General features: G+C 44.9%; 1 protein-coding gene across 1 annotated transcript in view; it reads left to right on the plus strand.

Moving 5' to 3' along the window:
- The window catches only part of CSMD2 (CUB and Sushi multiple domains 2), a 621,011-nt gene that overhangs the window by 34,634 nt on the left and 558,722 nt on the right, over positions 1–27,655 (plus strand). Inside the window, exon 2 of the mRNA XM_011955655.1 lies at positions 2,863–3,079. Coding sequence (XP_011811045.1) covers positions 2,863–3,079 — 217 coding nt within the window. The remainder of the gene's footprint in view (positions 1–2,862; positions 3,080–27,655) is intronic.

Genomic DNA, 27,655 nt, shown 5'->3' on the forward strand with positions numbered 1-27,655 from the left:
CAGCTGACCAGCACCGATTGTCCGGCACTCCCTAGTGAAATGACCCCAGTACCTCAGTTGAAAATGCAGAAATCACCGGTCTTCTGTGTCACTCGCGCTGGGAGTTGGAGACTGGAGCTGTTCCTATTCGGCCATCTTGCTCCGCCCCCTCTTCCTCTTTTCTTATTTCTTTTCCTTGTGTCTCATGGGTCAACTCTTCCAATAAGCCGTGAAATCCCAGAGGTGATGGTGGCATCTCTGTCTTGTTCCCGATCTTAATCAGGTGTTTCACTATAAGTACAAGGTAGAGTATTGTTCTAAAATTGAAGCTTTATCATGGTAAGGAAATATTCTTTTTCTTGGTTTTGAATGCTTATTTTAATCAGGGTTACATGCCTAATTTTATGAAATGCCTGTTTAGGATTTATTCAGAAGACCTTAACATTTTTTTTTTCTGTCATTTAATGGGATACTTTGTGTTAAGAGATTTATTAATATTAAAGTCCTTTAGAGATTAACTGTCCTTTGTTGGTTAATCCCTAAAATTGGCTTTAAAAAAATTAGTGTCCAGTCAATTTATCAGCATCATGGTGAAGAAAATGGATTTGAAGTGGACTGCTTATGTTTGAGTCCCACCTTTGTGTAACAGTGACTTGGGCCCCATTCCTTAATTTCTTTCTGCCTTAGTTCTTTGTCTGTAAAATGGAGATGATAGTAATGGTATCTACTTATAGGGCTGTTGTGAGGATTAGACAAGTCAATATAGGTAGTTTTTAGGAGAGTGTCTAGCCAAACACCAAATAAATACAAACAATATATTGAATTTTTGAGAACTTAGCACATACGTGATACTGAGCTTGGGACATGGATTCAAAGATGGGAAATTCACATATGGTGTCTGCTCTCATGAAGCATTCGGCCTTGTGAGAAGACAGATACTTGTGAAACAATCATATGGAAGCGTGGAGATTTATAATAAGTGCCACTAAGGAGAAGTTACGATGTCATGACAGTGTATAGTAGTGGGCTTGATCTGACCAAGGAAGGACACTAGGCTGAGATCTGAAAGATGGGTGTGCTAGAAGTGTTGTAGGCAAAGAGAACCACATATGCAAAGGCCCTGTGGCTCTGCAGTATGAGAGTGTGGCAGGTACAAAGGACATAAACAGGCAGGATTTGACTGGAAAACTGGTGGATATGAAGCTGGGAGATCACTAAGGGCCAGGTCATGTAGAGACCCTTGTATACTTCAAATGCTTTTCTCTTTATTGAAGAGCAAGGAGGAGCCATTGAACGTTTAGGGCAGATGGGAGGTTGGGATGACCTCACCGTATTCTGCCTGCAGTGTGAAGAACAGATTGGCAAGGATCAGAGCAAATGTGGCTGACCAGTTAGGAGTTAATATGGCAGTTTAGGAATGAGTTTGGCGTGGGGTGGGGACAGATGGACATAGAGATAGAGTGGTAGATTAGCCATGGGGTTGTGAAGAAGAGGAAGCTTTTAGGTGAGCCTTGCTTAGATAAAGAGATGGAGGCACGATTCCATTCAATGAGTTGCGGGGGAGGCAACAGAAGAAGAGAGAGTGGGTGAGGGGACATCAAGAACATCCCAAAGGGGTGACGGGCCTGGATCACAACATTGTGAGTAACCAATGCATAAATGGGAAGTCCCCCAAATTGGAGAGAGGAGGAGAAGCCTTGGCACAGAGACTGAAAGGAGGCAGAGAAAGAGCGGGATCAGGAAAGGAGTATGGTATTGTGGGAGGAAGCTCAGGGCACTGCTGCTCAAAATATGGTCCCATACAGGGCATCATCACATCACCAGGGAGCAAGATGGAAAGGCAGTCTCTCCAGTCCCACCCCAGTGTCGAGCTGAATCTCCATTTGAGACAGATCCCCAGGTGATGCATGTGCACAGTGAGGTCTGAGATGCTCTGGCCCGGAGGAGTGTTTCGGAAAGGAGGGTGAGCAACAGCAGTCAGAGGTACTGAGCAGTCAATTAACCAGAAGATGGAAAAATAGCCACTGAGCCCATGGGTAGTAGACCTGTTTGGGTGGATCGATGGGACCAGAAGGCAGAATTGACAGGGTTGGAGAGTGAGTGGGAAGTAAGGAAATGGAGACAGAAAGTATAGACAGATTGTGTTTTCTATAAATTTGGCTGTGAAGAAGAGAGAGAGACAAGGCTGGAGGGAGATGAGAAGTGGGGTGGGGAATTGTTTTCTTAACGATAGTCTTGAGCACATTTAAAATGAGAAGCTACTAGTGGAGAGGAAATGACTGAACACAAGTTAGAGAGAAAAAGGATCGTATACTGTTCTTGAAGAGTAGGGAATGGAGTAGGGAAACCCTTCCTCCATTTAGGTGGAGGAAGAGGTGGCTCATCTGTAGTGGGAATGAAGACAGCATGGGATAGGCTAGAAGGGTTTGGAATGGGGAAGGCAAGGGAATCCTTAGGAATGGCTTTTATTTCCTATGGAGAGTGAGGGAGAGGAGTTAGCTGAGAGCCAGGAGGTTGTAGACAGTGGAGAATATTTGAAATTGTTGTTCTGACATTCCGTGTTGTAGAGGGGAAGTCTGAGTTCAGCCTCATATTGGTGACTTTATAGTTGTGACTCTCAAAACCTTAATTTTCTACTGCATAGAGTTGCTGTAAGCCTTGATTAAATGATACACAATCTATCACTTGGTCAGTACACAGCACACAGCAAGCCCACAGTCAACGTCAGTCACTCTTTGTACCTCCCTCAGTGCCAAGCACAGGGCTGGCTCATGGGAAGCACTTGGAAAAGTGGGTTCATGATTGGTTACATTACTCCTGACTCTCTAGAAGCTTCTAGGAGTTATTCTGGCTATTCTGAACTGCTCTGTTTCTCTTTCCCAGGCCAGAACTGCACGTTCCAACTGCACGGTCCCAATGGGACAGTTGAGAGCCCAGGGTTCCCATATGGCTACCCCAATTACGCCAACTGCACGTGGACCATCACCGCAGAAGAGCAGCACAGGATCCAGCTTGTGTTCCAGTCCTTTGCCCTGGAAGAGGACTTTGATGTCCTGTCGGTGTTTGATGGTCCACCCCAGCCAGAGAATCTGCGTACGAGGTACCATGCTGCCTACCTTCCCTGTAGCAAACAGCTGGGCTCTGAGCCAGGCTCACTAGGAGGAAGAACTTTCTTGAGTGAAAAGTTCATGGTCATCACCAAAGACCACTGTTTTCATGATGCCCTCCCTCAACCCCTCTGGTTTCCCAATTCATGTCTCTTGCTTAGAGGTTTCCAGTTGGGAGGATTGATTAGTAGGACATTTGGGAAGACGAGAGAGAAAACACAAGAGGGTTCTAGACAAATTCAGCTCCTTCTATTGAAACTGATTTTTCATGCACGGGGTGTATTATTTGTATACACAGAAATATAAGTTGGAACCAACAGATGTGGGTGTTGAAGTGATGCAATGAATACGTCTTGCATCATAGTATTTGAAACCATCAATACTTTTCTGGAATTTGCTTTGCATTTGCAAGGCCTTGGTTGTGAGTGTAGACTCTGGAATTTGGGGGAGTTCCCACCCTCTTAATCCCCATCCCTGTGATGGAAGAGAACCCCATGGAGAGAGTAAGATGGCTTCCTGTACCCCTGAGGCCTCTCAAGGAGAAGAGCTCACAGGAGGGAGATGGGAGGACGGCTTCCACCCTCTACAGAAAAGGCAGACTTTTCTGGGGCAAAGGTGAAGACCCCAGTGTCATAACTCTCTAGGTGATCCGGAGGCCAGCCAGCCTGTGTCACAAGCCTTGTCCAGATCAGGTCAGCGTTGCTTCCCATCTCCTCAGGAAGCCAAAGGGTTAATGGCTTACCAGCCAAGCCCTGGGGAGCCGGAGGTGCTAATGGCTTCTAATGACATGATGCACTAATGAGTGGTTCCCAGCCAAATGCTTAACCTCCAAGCTTTGTTTAAGATGCATCTCAGCCCTTGGCTTCCAAGCTCCTGCAGCAGGGTCTCACACACACGTTTACTACACAGCCTTCAGCCCTCTTCTCTTTCTCCTCAGGGCAGAAGTGAGTCTGGGAAGCCTACAGCCGAGGTGGGGGGCATCTGGGGCCCCCCTGCACCCCTCCTGCAGTTTCTCCTAGAAAAGACTGGGCTAATCATCTTCCCTTGAGGTTCAGCAGGGTTCTGTGAAACACTGGTAAAGGGCTAGAGTCTTCTTCACTCATTCATTCCACAAATATTTCATGGGTACCTATTATGTCTTGACACTGGCCTGGATGCTGGGGAATAGCAGTGAGAAAAACAAAGCCACTGCCTTCATTCAGTGGCTACATGCTAATGGGGAGGGAGGCATGGAAATATATAACATGTCTGGTTCTGTGAAGACAAAGCACGCAGGGTAAGAAAGTGATGGTAGGAGTGCTGGCTTTATTATTGTTATTATTATTATTGTTATACTTTAAGTTCTGGGATACATGTGCAGAACATGCAGTTGTTACATAAGTGTACAAGTGCCATGGTGGTTTTCTGCACCCATCAACCAGTCATCTACATTAGGTATTTCGCCTAATATCCCTCCCCTAACCCCAACCCCCCCGACAAGCCCCGGTGTGTGATCTTCCCCTCCCTGTGTCCATGTGTTCTCATTGTTCAGCTCCCACTTGTGAGTGAGAACATGCTGTGTTTGGTTTTCTGTTCCTGTGTAAGTTTGCTGAGAATGATAGTTTCCAGCTTCATCCATGTCCCTGCAAAGGACATGAACTCATCCTTTTTTATGACTGTGATTGCTGGTTTTTATAGGGTGGTCAGGGATGGTTTTTCCGAGCAGAGAGAGAGCTATGAGCAGAGAGCTGAATCATGGAATATCATGTATGGTGTGGTATCCCGTATAGGTATCTAGGGAAAGCTTCTAGGCCAAGGGCACAGGAAATGTAAAGGGTACAGGGCCAACCTTTGGAGGATGGTCTTGCTGTGGCACAGTCCACTCAGGCCAAGCCAACCATGTTGACTAGGGAGACCTGCAGTTTTGGAATCCTCATTCTAGATCATCCCAGGTGTTGTCTTTATGCTGTGCTACTTTGAATTCCTCTCACAAGCAAAGGAGGGTATGCAGGAGGCCAGTGGTTACAGGCTAGAGCAAGCCAGTGGGTAGGAGTTATGGAAGGGAAAAGGTGAGGCTGGGAGGTGGCAGAAGGTGGTAGATCCTGCAGGGCCTCATAGGCCACACAGGGACTTTGGCCTTGATCCTGAGGCACAGGAAACCCTTGGAGGGTTCTGAGCAGAAGAGGGACCTGCTGTGACAGGCCTTTGCCATTGTAGGGAAAATGGAGTGAAAGGGGTGAGGCTGGAGGCTGCTGCTCAGGGCAGAGAAGAAGGAGGCTTGGGTGTCCTGGAAGCGGGGACATGATCACAAATGGTCAGCTCTGTGCTGTATTCCAAACACAGAGCAGACAGGATTTGTTGTTGCATTGGATGTGGGCTGTGGGAGAAAGGAGATGAGGATGATTCCAGTCTCCTTGGCCTTAATGATTATAGAAAGAAGTAGCTGTTTCCTGAGATGGGGACAGCTACAGGAGGAGCTGGAAGTTAAGATTCAGCTTAGCCATATAAAATTTTAGGTGTCTATTAGATATCCAGGTGGAGAAGGCATTGAACATGCACTTGAATATGTGGGTTTTGAGTTCAAGGGCGTCAGGGCTAGAGATACAAATTTGGGAGACTAGGACTGGATGGTGCCTAAAACATAAGACTGGATGTGGTCACAAGGGAGCCAGTCTTCTCCATCAGATTTTGAGCTCATGATGTTGTATGCATGTTTGAAAGATAGAATGTCAGATCAGATCAATGGGGCACTGATTGAGGTGTGGACAGCTAGAGGCAAATTCTCCAATTCTGCCTGCTAGAGTTATTTAAGCTTGTCCTGCTCTTAAGGCAGGGTCCCCACATATGTGGTGGAGTCTTTGTTTTCTGATACTTGGGTTTTCTGACTCTGAGGGGAAGTATGGAAGACTCAGCAGAGTGGAGACTGGCCTGGCCGGCGTTCTAGCATGGAAGGGTGGGAGTTTCCATGACCTGGAGAAGTGGTTCTGGCAGGGAGGCTTCCTCTTGTCCTTAGGATGCAGAAGAATCAGATGTGTCCCCAGCCACGGCATGGTATTCCTGGCCAACCAGCCAGGAGCATGAAGCTCTGGGGTTGAACCTTCATTAGGTTGTCCCTGTTTGTGCTCCTGATCTCTGTCATCTTTATGATCTGCTTGTTCTAATTCATTTCACAAGGTCACACGGGCTTAGCAAAGGGGAAGGGCTAGAAGGAGACCACTGCCTTTTATTGACCTGGAACCAGAGGAGCTTACACCCCGGAGGACGATAGGAGGGGAAATGACCTTAGAGGACAGTTCAAGTAACATTGGAAGATGCTGTCCTTAATACTGGAATGGTGCTGCTCTGGGGGTGTGGAGAGGCAGCAGCAAGCATGCTTGGTGGGGACCATTGGGTCTTTGTGAATTTTTTTTTTAATGTTCTTGCATGGTTTTTAGTCTACTCAGATTTCTTTTATTCAAGAATCAGTTTTTGTCTGTGTGTTAGTCCAGGGAATCACCAATAAAATCACCTATTTTATTGAGAGTGTCAAGTCTATTATCCTAGGGTTGTACATAGTTTTCCCACTCAACCTTTCTTTCTCCATGGTGTCTGGGTCACAACATCCCTTTCTCACATCTGCCCCTGCGCTTTTCTTTCTTTCTTTCTTTTTTTCCACTCAGTCTTGCCAGAAGTTTGCCTATTTTATTGGTCTTTTTAAAGTTCCAGTGCTAGGGCGATCCATTTTATTCTCTTTTATCTAAATTATTGATTTCTGCTTTTATCTTTATCCATTCTTTTCTCTCACTTTCCTTAAGCTAAAATTGCTCTTTTGCCAATTTTGTAAATTAAATTGGTTTTATTATTTCTTGTTTGATAATAAAAACATTAAGAGGCATTTTCCCCTAAGTACAGCTTTGACCATATTCCATAAATTTTTATGGCTAGTTGTTAGTTTAGAAAGAGTTTCTAATTGCAGTTTTGTTCTTTCTTTGGCTCTAGGGTTTTCCCCTTACATTTTCAAGTAATATTTGTTTATACTTTAGAAATTATTATCTAGCTTTATTTCATTATGATTAGATTATGATTTCTACTTTGGAGAATTTGTTGACTTGTTTCCCTCCGTATAAGATAATTTTTGTCAGTATTCTATGAAGAAAGATATTCTGTGTATGAAGGGTGAAAAAATTAAGTTATTAATATCATTCAGTTTTTCTAATTTCATATCTATTGCCTAATTGATATTTGCCAAGATAGGCAATATATTGCTCTCACATTCTTACTGTAGTTTATATCAATTTCTCTTTTTATTCCTAAGTTTTTATTTTATATACTGTGATTCTGTATTCTTCAGCATATTCATATTTTCAAACGTTAGCTCTTCAGAGTGAATTATATATATATTTTCAATATAAAAATTGTAGTTATTCCCTATCTCTACTGGTTTTTTCTTTTTTTCTTGTTTGCTTTACATTCTACTTTGTACCAATATTACACCCTTTTTTTCTTTCAGATATGCATTGAATGGGCCCATCTTTGCCAATTTCTCTATTTTTAATATGTCTATATTCCTGTTTTAGGAATAGCTCTTAGCACAATATACATAGTCGTTGAATTTTTTAAAAATTGCGGCTGAGAATCACTGTCCTTTAACAGCAAAGTTTAGTTCACTCATATTTTTTGGTAACAACTGATATGTTTGCTCTTCTATTATACTTAATGCTCTCTATTATTTTTAAGCTTCCTTACTGTTGCTTCCTTTTATCTGTCTTCTAGTGCAAGTTTTCTTTGTTTTTTTTTTTTTTTTTCCTGTGGTTTTTATTCTATTAGTGCTTAAAGTTGCTTCTTTACAACATGTTTTAAGCTATATTTTTCTGTCAACATCCTGCCTAGCTAGCTTTTGTCTTAGTTAGGTCTTACTGACTATCTTGTAAAAATTTCTTTGTGTTTGCAGCATGTAGGTATTCTATCTCTTTTTATTAGTTTCCAAAGTTAATTGTAGATATTCCATCTCTTTATATACTTTAGATCATTTTCATGAGAATGCAGGTGGTCAGGCAAGGCAGAGTTTAACATGTTATCTTTCCTCTTCATCTTGACAAGGAAATTTTTAAAATAAAAATTTTATTCTTTTTGATGCTATTGAGAATGGGTTTTTAAAAAATTTTGGTTTTGGACTAGCCATTGTTAATATATAGAAATACAATTGATTTTTGTAAATTGATCTGGTATCTTGTGACCTTGCTGAATTTGTTGTTAGTTCAGTTCTTTTACATCTGTGAATAAAAGTTTTAATTCTTCCTTTCCAATTGGGATACTTCTCATTTCCTTTTCTCCCTGATTGCACTGTCTAGAACTTCCAGTATAATATTGAATAGAAGTGGTCAGAGTGGCTAGCCTTGACTTATTCCTGATGTTAAGGGAAGAACATTTCATCTTTTAGCATTAAGTATGATGTTATCTGTAGGTTTTTTGTGGATACCCTTCTAATAAAAGTTTTTAAGCAGAGGATTTCGGCATGATTTGGTGGCAGTGTGGAAAATGCACTGAGGTAGAGGGCAGACTGGCGACCGTGGGGCAAGGAAAGAGACAGCAGTAGCCTGGACTAAAGCAATGAAGGGTAAAGATGGTGTGGATGTGTATGAGGCTATGGGAAAGAGTTGTCCACAGAGTTAGTAGTGGATGTATAGGGACTGTGGAGTGGGAGTAAGAAAAAGAAAGGAATGGAGGATGACTCCGCAGTGTCTGCCTTGGAAACAGAAAACAAACTAGATCAGTATGCAGTGAATTCCAGTCTCCAGTAAAACGTGTTCTTGGGCCTAGCAGGATATTTGCTGCACTGACATTTTTTCTTCACTTGTCTGGTAGATGGAGCTGGTAGGTCACCTCTTCTCTCAGTGTTTTCCTGTGAGACAGAAGGGTACAGTGGGGACAGACCTAGATTTATACCTAGCTAGGCTCTACATTTATTAATGCTGTGACCTCATGCAAGGTTTGGCTTCTCTGAGCCTCATCTATAACAGAGGTGACATTTACCCTCCTTACAGGGTTGTTGTATGTGAGCCACCAGCTATAGATGCTTATGTGGTCCGGAAACTTTGTTTACGTCCTTTCCTGCCCTTCTGTTCTTAGGACCCAGTAACTCAGACCTTTCCAGAGAGTTCTAGTGCCTGTGATGAAAATTCATCTATGGCCAATTCATCAGACTTTTTAGACTTGGAATATCAGGTGTGGTAGAAAGACAATGAAGGAGGCACTGAGCTCAGGAACAGTCATTAACTGTGCATGTATGTATCATGTGTATGTTTGCAATGTGTATGTATCATAGCATTACTGATCCCATAATAACCTCCTCTCCTCTCCCTTCCCACACAGACAGTGGGGCTAGACCACCAAGAGGCCTGCAGCAGATATTTCTCTGCTTGCATTACCTGGGGGATTTCCATGTTTATTGTCTGAAACTTAATGAGCTGGGCACAGTGGCATCCACCTGTAGTCCCAGCTACTACTTGGGAGGCTGAGGCAAGAGAATTGTTTAAGCCCAGGAATTCAAGACTAGCATGGGCAACACAGTAAAACCTAATCTCAGAAAAATAAAAATAAAAAAATTTCCTAAGTACAAGTTTTGCAATTACTGCTTTCACTACATTAAAAAAAATTTTTTTTTTTAGATTAGAAGGTTACATGTGCTGGTTCTTTACGTGGATACATTGCATCATGGAGGGGTTTGGGCTTCTAGTTTGTACCCATCACCCAGCTAGTGAGCACTGTATACAATAGGCAGTTTTTCAACCCTCACTCCCTCCCAGACTCCTCCCTTTTGGAGTCTCCTCATTGCAATTTTTTTTTTTTTGAGACGGAGTTTCGCTCTGTCACCCAGGCTGGAGTGCAGTGGCCAGATCTCAGCTCACTGCAAGCTCCGCCTCCTGGGTTCATGCCATTCTCCTGCCTCAGCCTCCCGAGTAGCTGGGACTACAGGCGCCCGCCACCTCGCTGGGCTAGTTTTTTGTGTTTTTAGTAGAGATGGGGTTTCACCGTGTTAGCCAGGATGGTCTCAATCTCCTGACCTCGTGATCTGCCCATCTCAGCCTCCCAAAGTGCTGGGATTACAGTCCTCATTGCATTTTTAAGGCATCTCTCTTTTCTCCTCTTCTCTCCAACACTCTGGTCTTCTTTCTTTATGGATGCATTCCAACAAAAGGCTGAAACGTTACCCACCTAACCCCAATCCCAGCCCGCTTTAATCTCACCTTTCTCCAGCTGCCTCCTCCTGGATTGTGTTGTGATCAATGAGCTTTCCTCCTATTAGATTCTAAGCTCCTTAAGGCTGGGAGTCAAGCCTTCTTTTTTATTTTTTATTTTTTGCTTTGCTGTAACAGAGCCACACAGTGCAATATACACCAGTCTTGCCAGTAGACGACATGAGTTTGATCTCTAGCTCCTTCCTAGCTGCATAGCATTGGCAAGTCACTTTCACTCTTAACCACAGTGTCCTAATTGATAAAGGGAGTATATCAAGATCTGCCTTATAGGTTGGTTGATCAAGATTAAATTAAAACAGTATGTAAACTGCTTTAATTATGATGAGATAGAAACAAAAGGAATACTTGTGCATTTGTAGGAAAAATTAGAAAGTACAATTTAGCAAAAAGACAAAATAATACATTTGTGAGTCATGAGGTAGAGCAGTGGTTCTCAACTGAAGGCACTTTTGTCCCCCAGGGGACATTTGGCCACATCTGGAGAAATTTGTGGTTGTCCCAACTGCAAGTGGGGAGGTGCTGATGACATCTACTAGGTTGAGGCCAGGGATTCTGCTAAACATCATCCCACAATGCACAGCACAGCTGTCTACAGTAAAGAATTATCTGACCCCAAATGCCAGTAAAGCTGAGGTTGAAAAACCCCGAGGTGGATTGATCTGAGAGGGTCACACCTTTAGCGTAAGACATACCTGGGTTTTCATCCTCTTTCTATGTCTGTGAACTTGGGCAAGTGAGTCAACCCATTCAAGCCTCAGTTTCCTCCTCAGCAAAATGGGAACTTCTCACTGATGCTATGTACTGGCGGCTGCACCTGGCATCATTGATGAAAAGGTGCCAATAGACACACTGCGCACAGCTTGTTCTATATGCAGATGCTATTCATCTCCCAGTGACTCCCTTTCTCTACCAGGAGTTCATAGCCATCTCCTTGAAAGCATCTCACATTTCATCTGGAGCTATTCACAAGCAGCCACATCCCCGGGTGCCAGAAGGCAGCGTCTGGCTGCTTCAAATTAAATTTACAATAGAAGCTGATCAGACTCTTCTCCTAATGGATCAGGGTGGGGAACGGGAGTAGGAGCTGGTCCTGAAGGCCTGGAGCCTGTAGGAGTTTGGAAATTAGCAAGGAAAGAACAAAGAACCTTCCAGATAATGCAGTGTCAGCCCTGTCTGGATGAAGTACTGAAACAATCCCCACGTCTCTGCTTTTGCACAATTAGATGGCCTCTCCATGCTGGCAAACATCCTATTGCATTGCAGTTTAATGTGGAATGAAGTTTTCTAATGGGACATGAGCAAACATAATCTATGAAGACACTGCTAATAAACTGCATCCCGTATATTGAAGGGTTTATAGGGTACTGGTGATGACTGCACCAGTTAAGCACAGCTAAGCATCTCTTAATTTAGACATTTGGGCTCAAGTTATGGGAAACACTACATCTCGTTCCCTCAATTACTGGCAATACACATGCTGTCATCAGCCTAAGGTACAATGTAGTTTTAGTCATTTGGAGCTAGTTGCAGATTTCACTCAACTGGCGTTAGACACCTGTTTGGAAGTTGTAAAAATCCACAAATTTGCCAGATTTACTGTCTTCTTATGAATATGTATCACAGCAGAGGCCCCCAAAGCACCTGTTTGTTGGATTCCTTAAAAGGTGTGCCTTGCACATCAATAGGGATGCCCTTGAAGGGTCCGCTCCCCAGAACCCCTCTGGGAATGTGCTCTTGTGGGCAGGAGGAGGCTGGGAGGACCTATGAGGATGAGGGAAAAGTCTTTGTTTAAGATTGAAACAGAGTGAGGACACTGGAAAGGAGAACAAAGGAACGAGGACACCGAACAGCTACTATGTTCCAGCCACCATGCTGGACACATGTGTTCATGCTGTCATGGAAATTTATTCTATATTTATTGAATGCCTACCAGGAATGCCAGGTGTCGGAGATACGACAGTTAACAAGACAGCTTCTGCCTTCAAGGAACTCAAGATATCTTTAGGGAGACAGTTAAATAATCAGGCTATAAGTGCTATGACTGGGGAACCTGATCTAGCCTTGGGGGAGATCTTTGTGGATGCTCATCTGGAGGTCTGGGATGAACCCCCTCCATCTGCCCCTTTGCTTAGTTATCCCTTACTTATTCCTCAGATAATTCAGTTGTCCCTCCCTTGCCCAGGGACACCCTTTCCTCAACAACCTGGTCAAATCCCTCCTGTGATACCTGCTCAGATTACCGTGCATTCACCCTTTGTGGTTTTACGTGTGTGTGTGTGTGTGTCTACTTCATTTATGCCCATCTACCGCACAAGGCTGTAAGCTCCTTGATGACAACAACTGTTTCTCTTTACTCTTTACTTTTCATTGTAGCTCTTTACTTTTCATTGTAGCTCTCCAGGGCCTAACAGAGAGCCTGGCATATAGTAGGTGCTAAACGAATACTTATGGAGTGAGTGAATCAATGCTCTCTGAAGGAAGAGATCCCTAATAGAGAGTGGAAGGAGGGATGGGAGTGTTTTGAGCCAAAAATAGTATGTGCATAGGTCTAGGCAAAAGTAAGAGAAAGGTGAGGTGCAGAATGACAATGGGTAGGTTCACTTTGGCTGGATTATAGTGGGAAGGTGGAGCAGTGGCCCAGGCCAGCTCCACCAGGGACCCTGTATGCCCTGCTGAGGAACTCAATACATATCTAAAAAAGATGGTTCATACTGAAAGGTTTTAAATAGACATTGTACATGTTTTCTAATAATTCAACAACACCCTTAGGAGGTGGGTGGTATTAATTCCCTTTGCAGAAGTTAAGCAAGCATGTAAGGCCTCTAAGCTGTCAAATAGCTGATATAGTTTGGATCTGTATCCTTGCCCAAATCTCATGCTGGATTGTAATCTCCAATGTTGGAGGTGGGGCCTGGTGGGAAGTAATTCGATCATAGGGGTGGATTTCTCATGAATGGTTATCACCATCCTCTTGGTCCTGTCCTCACGACAGTGAATGAGTCCTCACGAGATCTGGTCATTTAAGTGTGGGGCACCTCCCCTATCTCTCTTGCTCCTGCTTTTGCCATGTGATGTGCTTGTTCCCCCTTTGCCTTATGCCATGGTTGTAAGTTTCCTAAGGCCTCCCCAGGAGCCGGGCAAATGCCAGCATCGTGCTTCCTCTATAGCCAGTGGGACTGTGAGCCAATTAAACCACTTTTCTTTATAAATTTCCCAGTCTCAGGTATTTCTTTACAGCAATGCAAGAATGGACTAACACAGTAGCTAAAGAGGGGTGGGCAAGGGATCCCCTAGAGCCAGAAACAAGGCTTTTCCCCACTACACCAAAATGCCTTTTCACTGCTTGGGATTTATTTGCATTCATTCATTCAATTTCCTTTTTAAAAATCCATTCCTTTTTCCTTTTTAAGCAGTTTCTCTAAAATAGAAAATGTAATAGGTATTTTCTGCTTTAAGAAGGTCAGCAGTATATAGAGTGAGAAAAATGCACCTGCCTCCTTTCCCAGGCCCTTGTCCCAGCCTTGCTCCCTAGAGGTAACCGCTGTTAACAGTTTGATGTGTGTCCAATTTCTTTTTAAATAAAGATTCATTAAACTGCCCATGAGGCTTATTGGGACATCCATCAGACCTTTAAAAATTGTTCTGATGAATTAAGTGTAAACTAATTAGAAACATGGATTCAATTACCCTTGAAACACACAAGGGTTTAATAATTAATAGGAAGAGGGTTTGAGGCCAAAGGCATTATGGATTTTATCAAACCCCTAACATCTGAAAAGTAAATATGTTTGATTCACCCTAAATGCTGGCAAATTTGCCATCCGGAGGCAAACTTGTTGGTAGGAGCTGTGTAGTTAATTAGGAAAGTTAGCTATGGTTAATAAGGAGGCAGAGGAAGTGGGCTGCAGAAGACAAAACCCGCTGGTTATTGCTAGGAGGGCTTCTTGGGACAGGGAAGTGGCCTGTTTTGTGGGGTTACTGCAGTCTGCTTCCTTCACAATCCTTTACCAGGTAGGCTTTGGAGCGGAAGGCTGGATACCTGGGACCCTGATATCTGCTTAACACCCAAGTTCACACAAGTCAGCACCACCTGACCAGCACTGAAGGGGGTTATGGAAGGGGAGGAGTGGGGTCTGCCAGGGATGAGGCTCTGGAAACCAATTGCAGTGACCCCATGGGGCAGCCATGTGCTCCATCCCTAATGCCAAAGGGAGGGTCTGGGCAGACGTGGCGGGGGAGGGGTTGGCAGCAGGTGATACACAAAGCCAGGTGGGCAGCAGTGTCGGGGTCCTGAGCAATCTCTCCACTCACAGTAGGACCCTGTGGTTCAAGGTCAAAATCAATATTTGTGACAAAGCCTCACCTTGCTCATTCACCAAGTCTGCTGTTTAATAGCAGCCAAAACTTAACACCCCCTGGAGCCGGAGGCTCAGTCCAAAAGGCTGTGCTGCCTGCATCACTTCTCACAATTGGTCCTGCTTGCAGCATCATGAGATATTGGCCAAAGATGCAACATTCCACTAGAGCAGAGGTGCCCACCTCTAGACCCTCATTGGCCCCTCTCTTCCAAGTGGCTGCTGACAGCACTGTTGCTGAGATAGGATGTTTCCCCCTTCTTTATCCTCAACTCTTATTCCCTGAACTTTTGGGGCCACAGAATTTGCTCTTCAAGGGACCCTAGTAACATGGGGATATTGTCTGCAGGGTGGAGGCAGGTTTGGACTTGTCATTCTAGTCTTCCCTCTGTTTCTTTTTCAGCAGACATGGTACCCAAATAAACACCTCCCAAATATTGAGTACCTTATTCTCTTGGAGTTAAAGTAAATCTAAAACTAAATCAATTCTCAACTTTTCAGGGACAAAAGAGTCAAATTATTGTACCCTTAAGTGGATCTACTCTGTCACAAGATGTGGTGCCAAGAGCCAGGCCAGGGGCGTGGAGACCTGGGTTCTGTCCCAGCTTGGCCACTGGTTTGCTTGTGATCTTCATGAAGTCCTATTCCTTCTCAGGGCCAGTTGCATTTTCCTGACTTACAATATGAGGATTTAAATCTAGAGGAACTCCAAAGCTTCCTGCAGCTCTGAAACTGTGTGATTGAGTGATGCTGGAGATGCATGTAGAAGGACTATAAACTATCCCTGACCTTCTGGGATTCTTTCTACTCTACGTAGGTATTGCTCTTGGCTGTTTCAACAATTCCAGCATTTGTCTTTGGCAAACAGTTTATTTTCCAATGGCACGTTAAGCAGTGTGGCAGAGAAGGCTAATGGCCCCCATCAATCTTGCTCCTTTTCCACAGTGTAGGTGTTAGTGGGAAGCAGCTGCCTAGCTAGGGACAATATTTTCCCAAACCTCCTTGCATCTAGATGGAGCCATATGACTTAGTGGAAGGTAGATGAAAATGATGTGTGCCCCTTCCAGGTCTGGGCAGAAAGCCTCCTCTGCAATCCTCTCTTTCAATCTTTCCCTGGAGAGAGGAGATAGAGACGCCTAGATGCCTGAATGACTGCATGGAGCAGAACCGCCCCCCACCCCCCATCTGCTGCTGATTGATTGAATTTTACATAAGTGAGAAATAAACTTTCATGTAAACTTAGACCTCACGTATTACTGCACCCGTTGCTCCAGGAGCTACAGCTGACTGGGGTTGCCTAGGTGACATGGTAAAGACTGTAGACAGTATAGGCTACTAGCCTGGCTGTTGAATTCATGGAAGCAGTTTCTGACCACGTGATGCCCCTACCATCTTGCGGACTGGCAATGCAGTGTCTTCAGTCTGCCTGGAGGAGAAAATGTTTTCATGAATTTTATAGTGGCTAGCTCATCTGCACCTGGCAGTCTTTCGCTGTGCCAGTTCAGTCTCTCCCATCATCACTGCCACCTTTGTCCCTCCATAAGCAGTGGCTGCCTTATCAAGCCTCATAAGGAAGGAAGCCTGAACAATTGACTCCACCTTCCCAATTTGATTATTTTATCCCAAAGAGCTCTTAACTAGAGATGTGGGGGCTTTTGTGATGCCCTGGTCAGCTGGTAGAGCCGCATACAACTTCTCCCTTCTCCAAAGTTCCACAGCTACATATCAAAGACAAGGCAAATCTTAAACTTACATGAACCCTACAAAGCAAAGAGGAACAGGGACGGATCTCAGCTCTCATAGTTTAGCTAGATTTCAGTTATAAGAGGAATTCTTCACAGTCCAGAGATAAAGAAATCTGGACAATAAAGAAGCTTTCTAGTTCTGGAAGAAGCCTTGCAGTAGTGGATATTTTCAAACCTGCCTTGGTCTGCAAGGGTCGGGGAATGCAGACACAAAGAGTTCTTGCAGACAGAGGCAGATTTGTATCCACTACCGCAAAGCTCCACCCTTGTAAGTGCCCAGTGTTGCTCCTCTCAATTCCGTTTGATTGTTGTGGCTTCTCAGATGCATTATGCTATTGACTTCTCTCAACAATCCAATTGAAGTGTCATATTAATCCCATTTTGCAGAGGAGAAAGCTGAGCTTCAGAATGGCTCATAAGCCCTATGCTAACAAGGTGTGGCTGAGTTCTTAGCATTTTCTCCCTGCTCTGAGCCAGTGCCCTCTAGCCACATGGGCCTGTGGAGGGCAGGAGAAAGGTCCTGGGCAACAGTCAGCCAGAATAAGGACCCATGTGTCCTAAAGGACAGTGATGGATGGATAAGAGTTGAGGATAAAGAAGGGGGAAACATCCTATCTCAGCAACAGATATGGATGAGAGGAAATCTGCCAGAGACATGATTCTACAGCCCTGTCTCCCTTGATGTTTGGAATTTGCCTGCACTTAGGCAAGAAGGAAAGGAAGAGGGAATGGCTGTCTTTTCTCCACTGCACTGTTCCTCCAGTGTAAGCTCGGTGAAGGCCTCAACGTGGCAAATTATTTGTAGAACCCCGAAGGAGTGAGCTTCTTCTATTTTGGAGTATGTAGAAGAGTAAAGATTTTCTTTAATTAGATAGTGCCGGATAGATTTAATTAAAGCTTCAAACCTGCAATTTTCTTTGTTTGATTGATCAGTTGGTGCTGATTGCCTGGAGTAATTATGAAGGGGGAGGTGGAGTTTTCAAAGTCGGATAGTGATAAGAAGCAGACTGAGTCAACTTATGGATACTTGTTTGTCAGAGTGATTCTGAAAAGATTTAAATTGCACAAATGTTTGTTGGCTGGTCAAATGAAAAATAAGGTATCTAAATTACACTTTTGTCTAAATCATGCTCCTGGTGGATGTGCTTCTGCAGAAAAGGTCCCCTTTTCCCCTCCTTTCTCCAAATATAATCACACCTCTGAGACCAGGCAGTATTCTGTTATTTTTGTCTTTCTTTTATGAAATAATTGAAGCACATTGTTGGGAGTGTCTCATAATGGCCTTCTAAAATTTCTAGAGCTTACTGGAGGGTCAGGAGAGAAAGAGCATCTTATAATCTCCATGTAAATTTAGGGAATTCAGAAAGAGCTTTAAAGTCAGGCACTCCTGAGGTTGAATTTCTGCCTTCACCATTTACTACCTCTTTGACTTTGGACAAGTATCCTTGAACTGCTTTTTCCTCATCTGCAATGCAAAAGAGTTGTGAGGATTCTGTGAGCTGATGTATGCAAGTCAAGCACCCATGGTTAGCCTGTGATGGGTTCTTACTGGATTTCTGTCTCTTCCCCTTCCTGTGCTCTGTTGCTTTGCTGAGGTCACCACTGTAAAAGTTCCGTGAACTCATGGGACCAGAGCTGTCTTGTTCACCACTGCAGAGAGACCCCAGCATACTGCTTTGTACATGGTGGGTCTCAGCAAATTCTTGCCCAATGAATGAATAAATGGTTGAATGCCCTGTATATTTAGGCCTCCTTAAAAGTAGAAGACATCAGTGCAGAATAAAAGAAGGGGCTCCAAAGAGCTGCCACATTTATGAGACCCTAGGGGGTGCAAGATGAACAATGCCATGCAGCCTGCCATATGAAAGCATTGGTGGAGAAACTCTTCTCTTTTTCCTCTGAACCGGTCAAACCATCTGTATTAGTTCATTTTCATGCTGCTAATAAAGACATACCCAAGACTGGGCAATTTACAAAAGAAAGAGGTTTAATGGACTTACAGTTCCACGTGGCTGAGGAGGCCTCACAATCATGGCAGATGGCAAGAAGGAGCAAGTCACATCTTACATGGATGGCAGCAGGCAAAGAGCGAGCTTGTGCAAGGGAACTCCCCTTTTAAATACTATCAGATCTCACAGGACTCATTCACTATTATGAGAACAGCAGGGGAAAGACCTGCCCCCATGATTCAATTACCTCCCACTGGGTTCCTCCCACAACAAGTGGGAATTCAAGATGCGATTTGGGTGGGGACACAGTCAAACCATTTTCAACATCTTGGGGGACTGAGTTCAGTTCTCAGTTACACGCTGGAGTGGGAAGCTAATGACTGTCAAGACTGCTACAGCATAAAAAATGTTTAAGTTAAAAAATAACAAAACAGGCTACAGAATTATCTGTTTATTATGTACATTACCATGTAAGAATGTATACGCAGGTGAATAAGACTAGAAGGAAATATAGCAACATGCTAATAATAATATGGGTATGAGGATGGCTTAATTGTGAATGATTTTTTAATCTTTTGTATTGAAAAGATTTTGTAACATAGTTATGTTATTTTTACAATAAGAATGCATGTTTTGGTTAATGTAAGGTTAAATGTAAAAGAAAAGAGAAAAGTTTAAGTATATGCCTTGCTACCCATACCCAAAGAGGGACATTGACAAACTCAAGTGGGACCACAGGAGAATGACCAGGATGAGGAAGGACTTTATGTTGCAAGATGGATCTTGAAGGACTTCAGGCTGTTCACTTGAAGGAAGGAGACTCTTAGGGGAAATGAGGACTATTGTCAAAAGCTGACATCAGATAGTGGCAGTCAGGCTGTGAAATGTACATTCCAGAGGAGCAAACTTAAAGTCATTTCTAACACTCGTATCTGCCTAGAACTGAGGCTCCCTGCCTCGGGAAGCACCGAAGCAGAAATTGGGGCTTCTTGGGCAGCCCCTCTCTGGGCTACAGACATGCCATCTGCACAATGGGGCTATAGCTCTCTGTCAGTCATTCTTTACCTGGGGACATGCCTCCCCAATCCTGACTTCCTGGAGTCATGGAGAGTGGTTTTTGCATCATATATTGTAAGTGGGAGCCAGAACGGAGGTATATGTGCAGTTTGAAAAAGCATCTTCAGAATGACCTTTGCTTTGACTTGTTTTTATTCATTTTATTTTGAATTTTAAACCACACTGAAGAAGGAGGCAATCATTTTATGTGAATCTTCATAAGGGGCTCCTGATTTTAAAAGGTTGACAAACTGCTCTGGAAAGGTGCTTCTCAAACTTTCACATGCATGCAAATCAGCTGGGAATTTGTGAATGTGCACAATCAGATTCCGTCTGAGACGCATTTCCAAGGAGCTCACAGGTGATGCTGGTGCTACTGGCTCATGGACTACTCAGAATCATCCCTGAGGCTCTTCCTGGCAGCCCCTGAGGCCCCTGGCTCCCTAGAATGGCAGAATATTGGTTTTTTATGTACAAGTCATTGGCCTATCCTTTGTAGAGTTTGTTGAATGGAGAGTAACCATGTAAGAACGTACCCACCACCTAATCCAGGCAGCAAATAAGAACTATCTTCAGAAGCAATATAACTAAGCATTCACTGCTCAGATTTACATCTTTTGTTCATGTTTAAATCTGTGCCCATGTCTGTTTATCACTTGCAAATAATGCTCTGTTGTCTTAATCCTACTTTTATGGCTAATGATGTGTGTTTCATTCTCAAGTGTAGAATTGGAGTAAATATATATTTCTCAATAGCTTTCCCTCTAATCACTACCCAGGGCTGTGAGTCATTGGGATAACTCATGTATGAGGGAGCTTGTATCTGGAGTCCGTCCCTCAATGCCAGCCTCTCTGCCTGCCTGTTACAGCCCTCGTGCGGGCATTCATCCTTGCCTGTGCCTTCCCTGCAGGCTGAGGGAGCCACCACAACTTTCTCCATGAGTCTGTGAGGGCATGACAGGCCTGCCAATACCATCAATCCTGTCCCCTTCCAAGCAGAATTGCTGCACTATCATTTCCAGGAATAAAATTTGTGATGTTTCTAATTTGATGATTGAGTATTGCTCTCCCCATCCCTGCTCAGCTGTAGATAGTGCTGTCTGTCCTGCAGACCCCAAGCCCATCCTGACTGTGGAGAAGCCCCATCCTTCCCAGTGGGTGGCACAGGGCTGAGCGTTTTAGGACCAGGACACGCAGATGCCTACTGTGCTGCAGTGTACCCAAGCCCCTGGCTGGTCCATACCCTGCTGCTCCCAAGCCCGCCAGACCCTTGCCTCCCTAGGTTAGGGCCAGACTCCACCTGCCTCTCTTGAGCCCACTTCTCTCCACAACTGGACTCAGACCCTGACTTCTAACTCCATGTCAGAGCCAGCTCCCAGGGCCTTAGCAGCTCCCAAGACTTGCACCTCGAGCTTCATGGCATCCTCTATCTACTAGGCTGGTTTCTGAGCCCCAAACGTTGATTCTTTCCCCTCTTCCTTTCTCTGCCCATTGTTTCTGCTGACTTTGTTGGTGTTTCAAGATGCCAAGGATCAGGGAATGCTGAGGGAGAGGAAATTCCAAGGTGGAGGGGGGGATGCAGGAGGGAATGAGCAAGGAGTAGGGTGGAATAAATCAACTGCAGGCTTTGGAATGGCGCTTCCTGATCATAAAAATGAGCACTTATACAGTATTTGTATATGCAGTGTATATATTAAGTGTGCTGTGTGTATGTGTCTGCATAAAAAACACTCGTACATATAACACATCCTTGTGCCCAGCACTCTTCTCAGCTTGAAATGCAACGTCTCATTGAGTGTTCTCAGCAGTCCTATGGGGAGTGTATTATCATTAGCCCCGTATTATGGATAGAAACTGAAGGAAGAGGAGGGATGAAGTGACTTCCCAAGGTCACACAGCTGGCTGATCCAGGTGATCAGACTAGAGAGTTGACCATTACATCTTGACCATTCTGTAATATTGTCTCAAGTTCCTAACTTGAGCAGGGTGGAGATATGGATCCTCTGAACTTCTGATGACATCCAGGGACTCTCTCCCATAATATACACACATTGAACTAAAATTTTGCATTTAATTTCTATGGGTGGACTTGAAACTCATCTTTGAGCCCCAGGGTAACAACTCGTGCTTTAGAGGTTGTGCATATAAATGGCAATAATGATAATAGGAATTTACACTTTTTTTGAGCACTTACTGTGTTCTGGGTACAGTGCTAAAGGCTTTCCATGAATTATCTTGCTTACAACATTTCCATTCCCCCACATTGCACAGATAAGAAAACTGAGGTTAAAGAGGTCAAGTCATTGTCTCAAGCTCAAGCAGCTAGTAAGCACCAGAGAAGAACTAAAACCCAGCTCTGCTGGTTCCAAAGTCAGTGCTGTGTGCACTATGCAGCCGGTCCTGCTTAGGGCTGGTGGTGCCCTTGTAGACATAGGCCTGAGGGAGAGAAGGGGCAGTTTTGGGGATGGTTTAGAATGTATGCTTCTGGACTGTTTCACTGCCTAAACCTTTGGAGATTTGGACCCCAGCCCATGTCTGATGGAGTCTGCTGTTTGGCATAAGGAATTCTGTGCATACCCAACTATTCGGCCCTATCTTGCAGAGCAGAAAGACAGAGTGGGGCAAAGAAGGAAAGTGCTAGTGCACCCAAAGGCAGAGATGGACATGGAAGAGAAAAGGAAGTCTGTTTCAAGCTGTCTGTAAGACACTCTCAGAGTTAAGAGACCATCAGGAGGTGGGGTTGGGGGAGGGGAGCAAAGGAAGGGAAGGAAGGGGAGCAAAGGGAGCAAAGGAAGGGAAGGAAGAGGTTTCAGGAAGCCTCCTTGATATGGTTTGGCTCTGTGTCTCCACCCAAATTTCATCTTGAATTATACTCCCATAATTCCCACATGTTGTGGGAGGGATCTGGTGGGAGGTAATTTGAATCATGGGGGTGGTTTCCCCTATATTATTCTCGTGGTAGTGAATAAGTCTCACGAGATCTGATGGTTTTATTCGAGTTTTCCGCTTTTGCATCTTCCTCATTTTTCTCTTGTTGCCACCATGTAAGAAGTGCCTTTCGCCTGCCAACATGATTCTGAGGCCTCCCCAGCCATGTGGAACTGTAAGTCCAATTAAACCTCTTTTTCTTCCCAGTCTCGGGTATGTCTTTATCAGCAGCATGAAAATGGACTAATACAGTAAATTGGTACCAGTAGAGTGAGGTGTTGCTGAAAAGATACCCGAAAATGTGGAAGTGACTTTGGAACTGGGTAACAGGAAGAGGTTGAAATAGTTTGGAGGGCTCAGAAGACAAGAAAATCTGTGAAAGTTTGAAACTTTGGAACCTCATAGAGGTTTGTTGAACGGCCTTGACAAAAATGCTGATAGTGATATGAACAATAAGGTCCAGGCTGAGATGGTTTTGGATGGAGAGGAGGAACTTGTTGGAAACTGGAGCAGGGGTGACTCTTGTTACGTTTTAGCAAAGAGACTGGTGACATTTTGCCCCTGCCCTAGAGATTTGTGGAACTTTGAACTTGAGAGAGATGATTTAGGGTATCTGTCAGAAGAAATTTCTAAGCAGCAAAGCATTCAAGAGGTGACTTGGGTGCTGTTAAAAATGTTCCATTTTAAAAGAGAAACAGAGTATAAAAGTTCAGAAAATTTGCAGCCTGATGATGCAGTGGAAATGAAAAACCCATTTTTTGAGGAGAAATTCAAACAGGCTGCAAAAATTTGCATAAGTAACAAGGAGCCAAATGTTAATCCCCAAGACAATGGAAAAATGTCTCTAGGCCATGTCAGAGACCTTCAAAAGCAGCCCCTCCTATCACACCCCCAGAGGCCCAGGAGGAATAAGTGGTTTTGTGGGCCAGACCCAGGATCCCCATGCTGTGTGCAGCCTAGGACTTGGTGCCCTGTGTCCCAGACGCTCCAGCCATGGCTGAAAGGGGCCAACATAGAGCTCATGCTGTGGCTTCAGAGGGTGGAAGCCCCAAGTCTTGGCAGCTTCCATGTGGTGTTGAGTCTGCGGTTGCTCAGAAGTCAAGAATTGAGCTTTGGCATCCTCCACCTAGAATTCAGATGTATCCAAATGCCTGGATGCCCAGGCAAAAGTTTGCTGTAGTGGAGGGGCCCTCATAGAGGACCTCTGCTAGGGCAGTGCAAGGGCAGTGCAGAAGGGAAATGTGGGATCAGAGCACCCACACAGAGTCCCTGCTGGGGCACCGCCTAGTGGAGCTGTGAGAAGAGGGCCACCATCTTCCAGACCCCAGAATGGTAGATCCACCTACAGCTTGCAGTGTGTGCCTGGAAAAGCAGCACTCAATGCCAGCCCATGAAAGCAGCCAAGAGTGGGGCTATACCCTGCAAAGCCACAGGCTGGAGCTGCCCAAGACTATGGGAACCTACCTCTTGCATTAGCATGACCTGGATGCAAGACATGGAGTCAAAGGAGATCATTTTGGAGCTTTAAAATTTGACTGCCCCATCTGGATTTTGGACTTGCATGGGCCCTGTAACCCCTTGGTTTTGGCCAATTTCTCACATTTGGAATGGCTGTATTTACCCAATACCTGTACTGCCATTGTATCTAGGAAATAACTAGCTTGCTTTTGATTTTACAGGCTCATAGGCCTGTAGGAAGGGACTTGCCTTATCTCAGATGAGACTTTGAGCTGTGGACTTTCATGTTAATGCTGAACTGAGTTAAGACTTTGGGGGACTGTTGGGAAGGCATGATAGGTTTTGAAATGTGAGGACATGAGATGTGGAGGGGCCGGGGCGGAATGATATAGTTTGGCTGTGTACTCACCCAAATCTCAACTTGAATTTTACTCCCATAATTCCTACGTGCCGTGGGAAGGAGCTGGTGGGAGGTAATTTGAATCATGGGGGCAGTTTCCCCCATACTGTTCTTATGGTAGTGAATAAGTCTCATGAGATCTGATGGTTTTATCAGGGGTTTCTGCTTTTGCATCTTCCTCACTTTTCTCTTGTGGCCACCATGTAAGAAGTGCTTTTCACCTCCCACCATGATTCTGAGGCCTCCCCAGGCATGTGGAACTGTAAGTCCAATTAAACCACTTTTTCTTCCCAGTCTAGGGTATGTCTTTATCAGCAGTGTGAAAACAGACTAATACACTCCTCTTGCCCATAAGGGTTTGGCCATAGGTTTCTATAACCAGTTGTGTTGCTTTGCTTCTCCAGGGACTGTCAGTGGTGGCATCAGAGAACAGAGTCACAAACACCAGCAGAAGTAAGGGTGTGGCTGGAGGCCTTTCAGCAGAACAGGCCAAAGCAGAGCCAGGTTCAGCCACAGATGTTGAAGGCTGCCCTTGGCCATCCTGTCCTCCCTTGTCTGGCTGTCCCGCCCTTGGGATGGACACTCACCTTGGGATCTCTTGCTTATGATCTTACCCCTGGAGCCCCTCCCTCTGCCCTCTTCACCACCTTCCCTGTCCGCCATGTCCTTCCTGTACCCCCTGTCTTCACTGCCAGCTCGAATGCATGTCCTGAAACATGGCCGCAGTGGGACTTCCTGGCTTGGCTGTTTTAAAGCATCCACATTAAAGTGACTGTCAGAATGTATAAGCTACTCTTTTTTTACCAGTCGTGTGGACCGTGGACACCCCTGATGGATGTCAATGACATGTGTTACTTGGGAATAAAAATAGTTAAAGGCTTAAGGGTTTATTTTTAGGCTGGGTCCAAATGCTACCTCAAAATGCCTCTGCAGAGACTCGGAGGGCCTGGTGGGTGCTTGCCTGGTTTTACTTTGAGCTGTTGCCAGCACCTAAGTCCCAACAAGGTCAAGGGCTATGGTAAGATGTGCTCTTGCTGATTTTAGATTCACCAAGTTCACAAAGAAGTTAAGAGTCCAAAGATCTATGTTGCTGGACTTCCCATCAGAGGGGAAGCCGGCACACTCGTGACATTGGGATCTTATCCCATCCTGATGACCTGAATGCTTTCACCTCTAGGGCCATGCACATAGATGACAATAATAGTGCCAGGTTATAAGGCCTCCAGGAGGTCTTGTAGGAGCCAGCACTGAAGCGTGTGCCTTTGTGTGTGATGGTGGGGATGCACTGCGGTCACAATGAGCTATGGTGCCCAGCAATCTCTTTCACTCATCTGGGTAATAATATTAATAATATTAATGGCTACTGTTATTGTGCACTTACTATGTACCAGGCACTGCTCTAAGCACTTTGCATATATTAACCCTTTTAAGTCTTACAAGAACCCTATGAAATAGGTGTTGCCATTCTACAGATGAGGAAGCTGAGGCTCAGGGAGATTGAGTGACTTGTAAGTGGTAGTACTGGGATTTGAGGCCCGTAAGTCAGGTAGTTGAGCCCCTGAGCCCGTCTCAGAACACATATAGCAGAGAAGCAGTGAGTGGTGGCCCTGGGTGCTAAAGAAGAGCCGGGACATGGTCTTCCATGGTGAGGCAGCCTTGGTGCCCTGTGTCCCAGCTGCTCCAGCCATTGCTAAGTGGGGCCAATCCAACATCTGTATCAGCTAAGGATAGACAGCCATCAGAGTGCAGTCTGCCTTGTGGTCAGAGTGAGATGTGGCACATGAGGGCCTGGTATGGAGCCTGGCACACTGTCCGGCAGGCTTCTCACCACGGCACCCTTGACATTCACGACTATGGAATTTCTTCGTTGTAAGGAGTGGTCCTCCACCTTGTAGAATATTTAGCAGCATCCCTGGCCTGCCAGTAGCCACCCCCTCCCCATTGCAGAGAAGAAAAATGTCCTGAGACATTGGCCAGTATCCCAGGCAGGGTGGGGGTGAAGCAAGCTTGCTGCGGGGATTGGGAAGTGTGAGCTTCCCTTTCTGCAAAAGACTCTTCCACAGCTACAGGTTATGGTCTCTTATGGAATAGCTGTCTCCAGTTGTGACAGAAAGCTGACTTTTCTGACCTAGGGGATACAGGTGGGTAGGGCCTTTGTGCATCTTAACCACCAGGCAGAAGCATGTCTGGAGGAGGAATGGGGACCACGAAGATGAGGCCTGACTGAGAGGGGACTGGACAGTGACCGCTTTCCAAACCTTCACAGCCTTTTTATCCTTTTCCATTAAAGGGATTCATGACACTTCTGTTACTCCATTTCTGCGAAGAATCAATTGAAAAGATAAAAAATATGGCATCTGGAGAATGTAAAATTAGTTTCTTACAAAATACAAAGTGGAAGAAAGAAGAAAAAAACAAAAAGAAACAGGGAGCCCCATGACTTGCACAAATCCTGCATTTGTTGCCTGGGAGCTGAGCAATCCTGGCTCCAGATGAGAAGGAATTCCAGGATGCCTGGGGGTGAGGTACGCTGGGGAGGGCAAGGCAGCCTCAGAGCTCCCCCAAGGCTGCTGCGGTTGCATGTCCTCCCCCAGGGTCCCTGCATCCTCTGCCTCCTGGTCTTTCTCCTTCCCATCTTTTGATATATATGTTTTCAGTATATAAATACATTCTAATTATAGAAAACTTGGAAAATGAAGACTGTCATAAAGAAGAATTTTTAAAAGTCAGCTGTCGTGTTGGCACCCAGAAAGAGGCACTGATAACACACCCTCACACACTTATGCATTGATTTTACCCAAACTGAATCCTACGGTCTGTTCCTTAGCTGCCTGCAGTCATGCTTCAGAGCCTCCCTCGCCTGCAGATCCACTTCTTAGGATGTTCATTCCCCTGACCCAGGGGCCTGTTCTTGGCTGGTCCTCCTTTTCCTCTGTGGCGTCAATCCTGTTGACCTTTCCCATCCTGGTCCTCACCCTCAGCTCCTGGCACCCTGTACCTTCCTGGCATTCTTCTTTCCCTCTCTTCTAGAGCTCACAAATGTGATGAAATCCAATGAGCCAATCGCGGCCATGGCTGTGGCTTCCATCAGGCCAGAGGTGGCCCTCTGATGGTCCTGATGGTCCAGCATGGTGGGGGTGAGAGGGACATTTGAATGAACACAGATGAGATGGGACCAGCCAGGCAAGAGTCCAAGGGAGTGGTGGTTGACAGGGATTCAGCCCAGAGGGATCTAGGCAGAGGAATTAGGAAAGCAATTACCCACCACGATCCAGGGTGTGCTGCAATACTGACAATGTCGACTTTTACTGCTTGCGTTCATTCATTCATTCATTCATTCATTCATTCATTCATTCATTCATTCATGTATTCATTCCCCACATAGTTACTGAGCACCTGTTAGGGGCCAGGCACTGAGGGAGACCATATAATGTGTTAATTATACTGGGCCATGTGGTCAC

The sequence above is a fragment of the Colobus angolensis genome, unplaced genomic scaffold (assembly GCF_000951035.1).
Source record: "Colobus angolensis palliatus isolate OR3802 unplaced genomic scaffold, Cang.pa_1.0 Scaffold4, whole genome shotgun sequence".
NCBI classification, from domain to species: Eukaryota; Metazoa; Chordata; class Mammalia; order Primates; family Cercopithecidae; genus Colobus; species Colobus angolensis.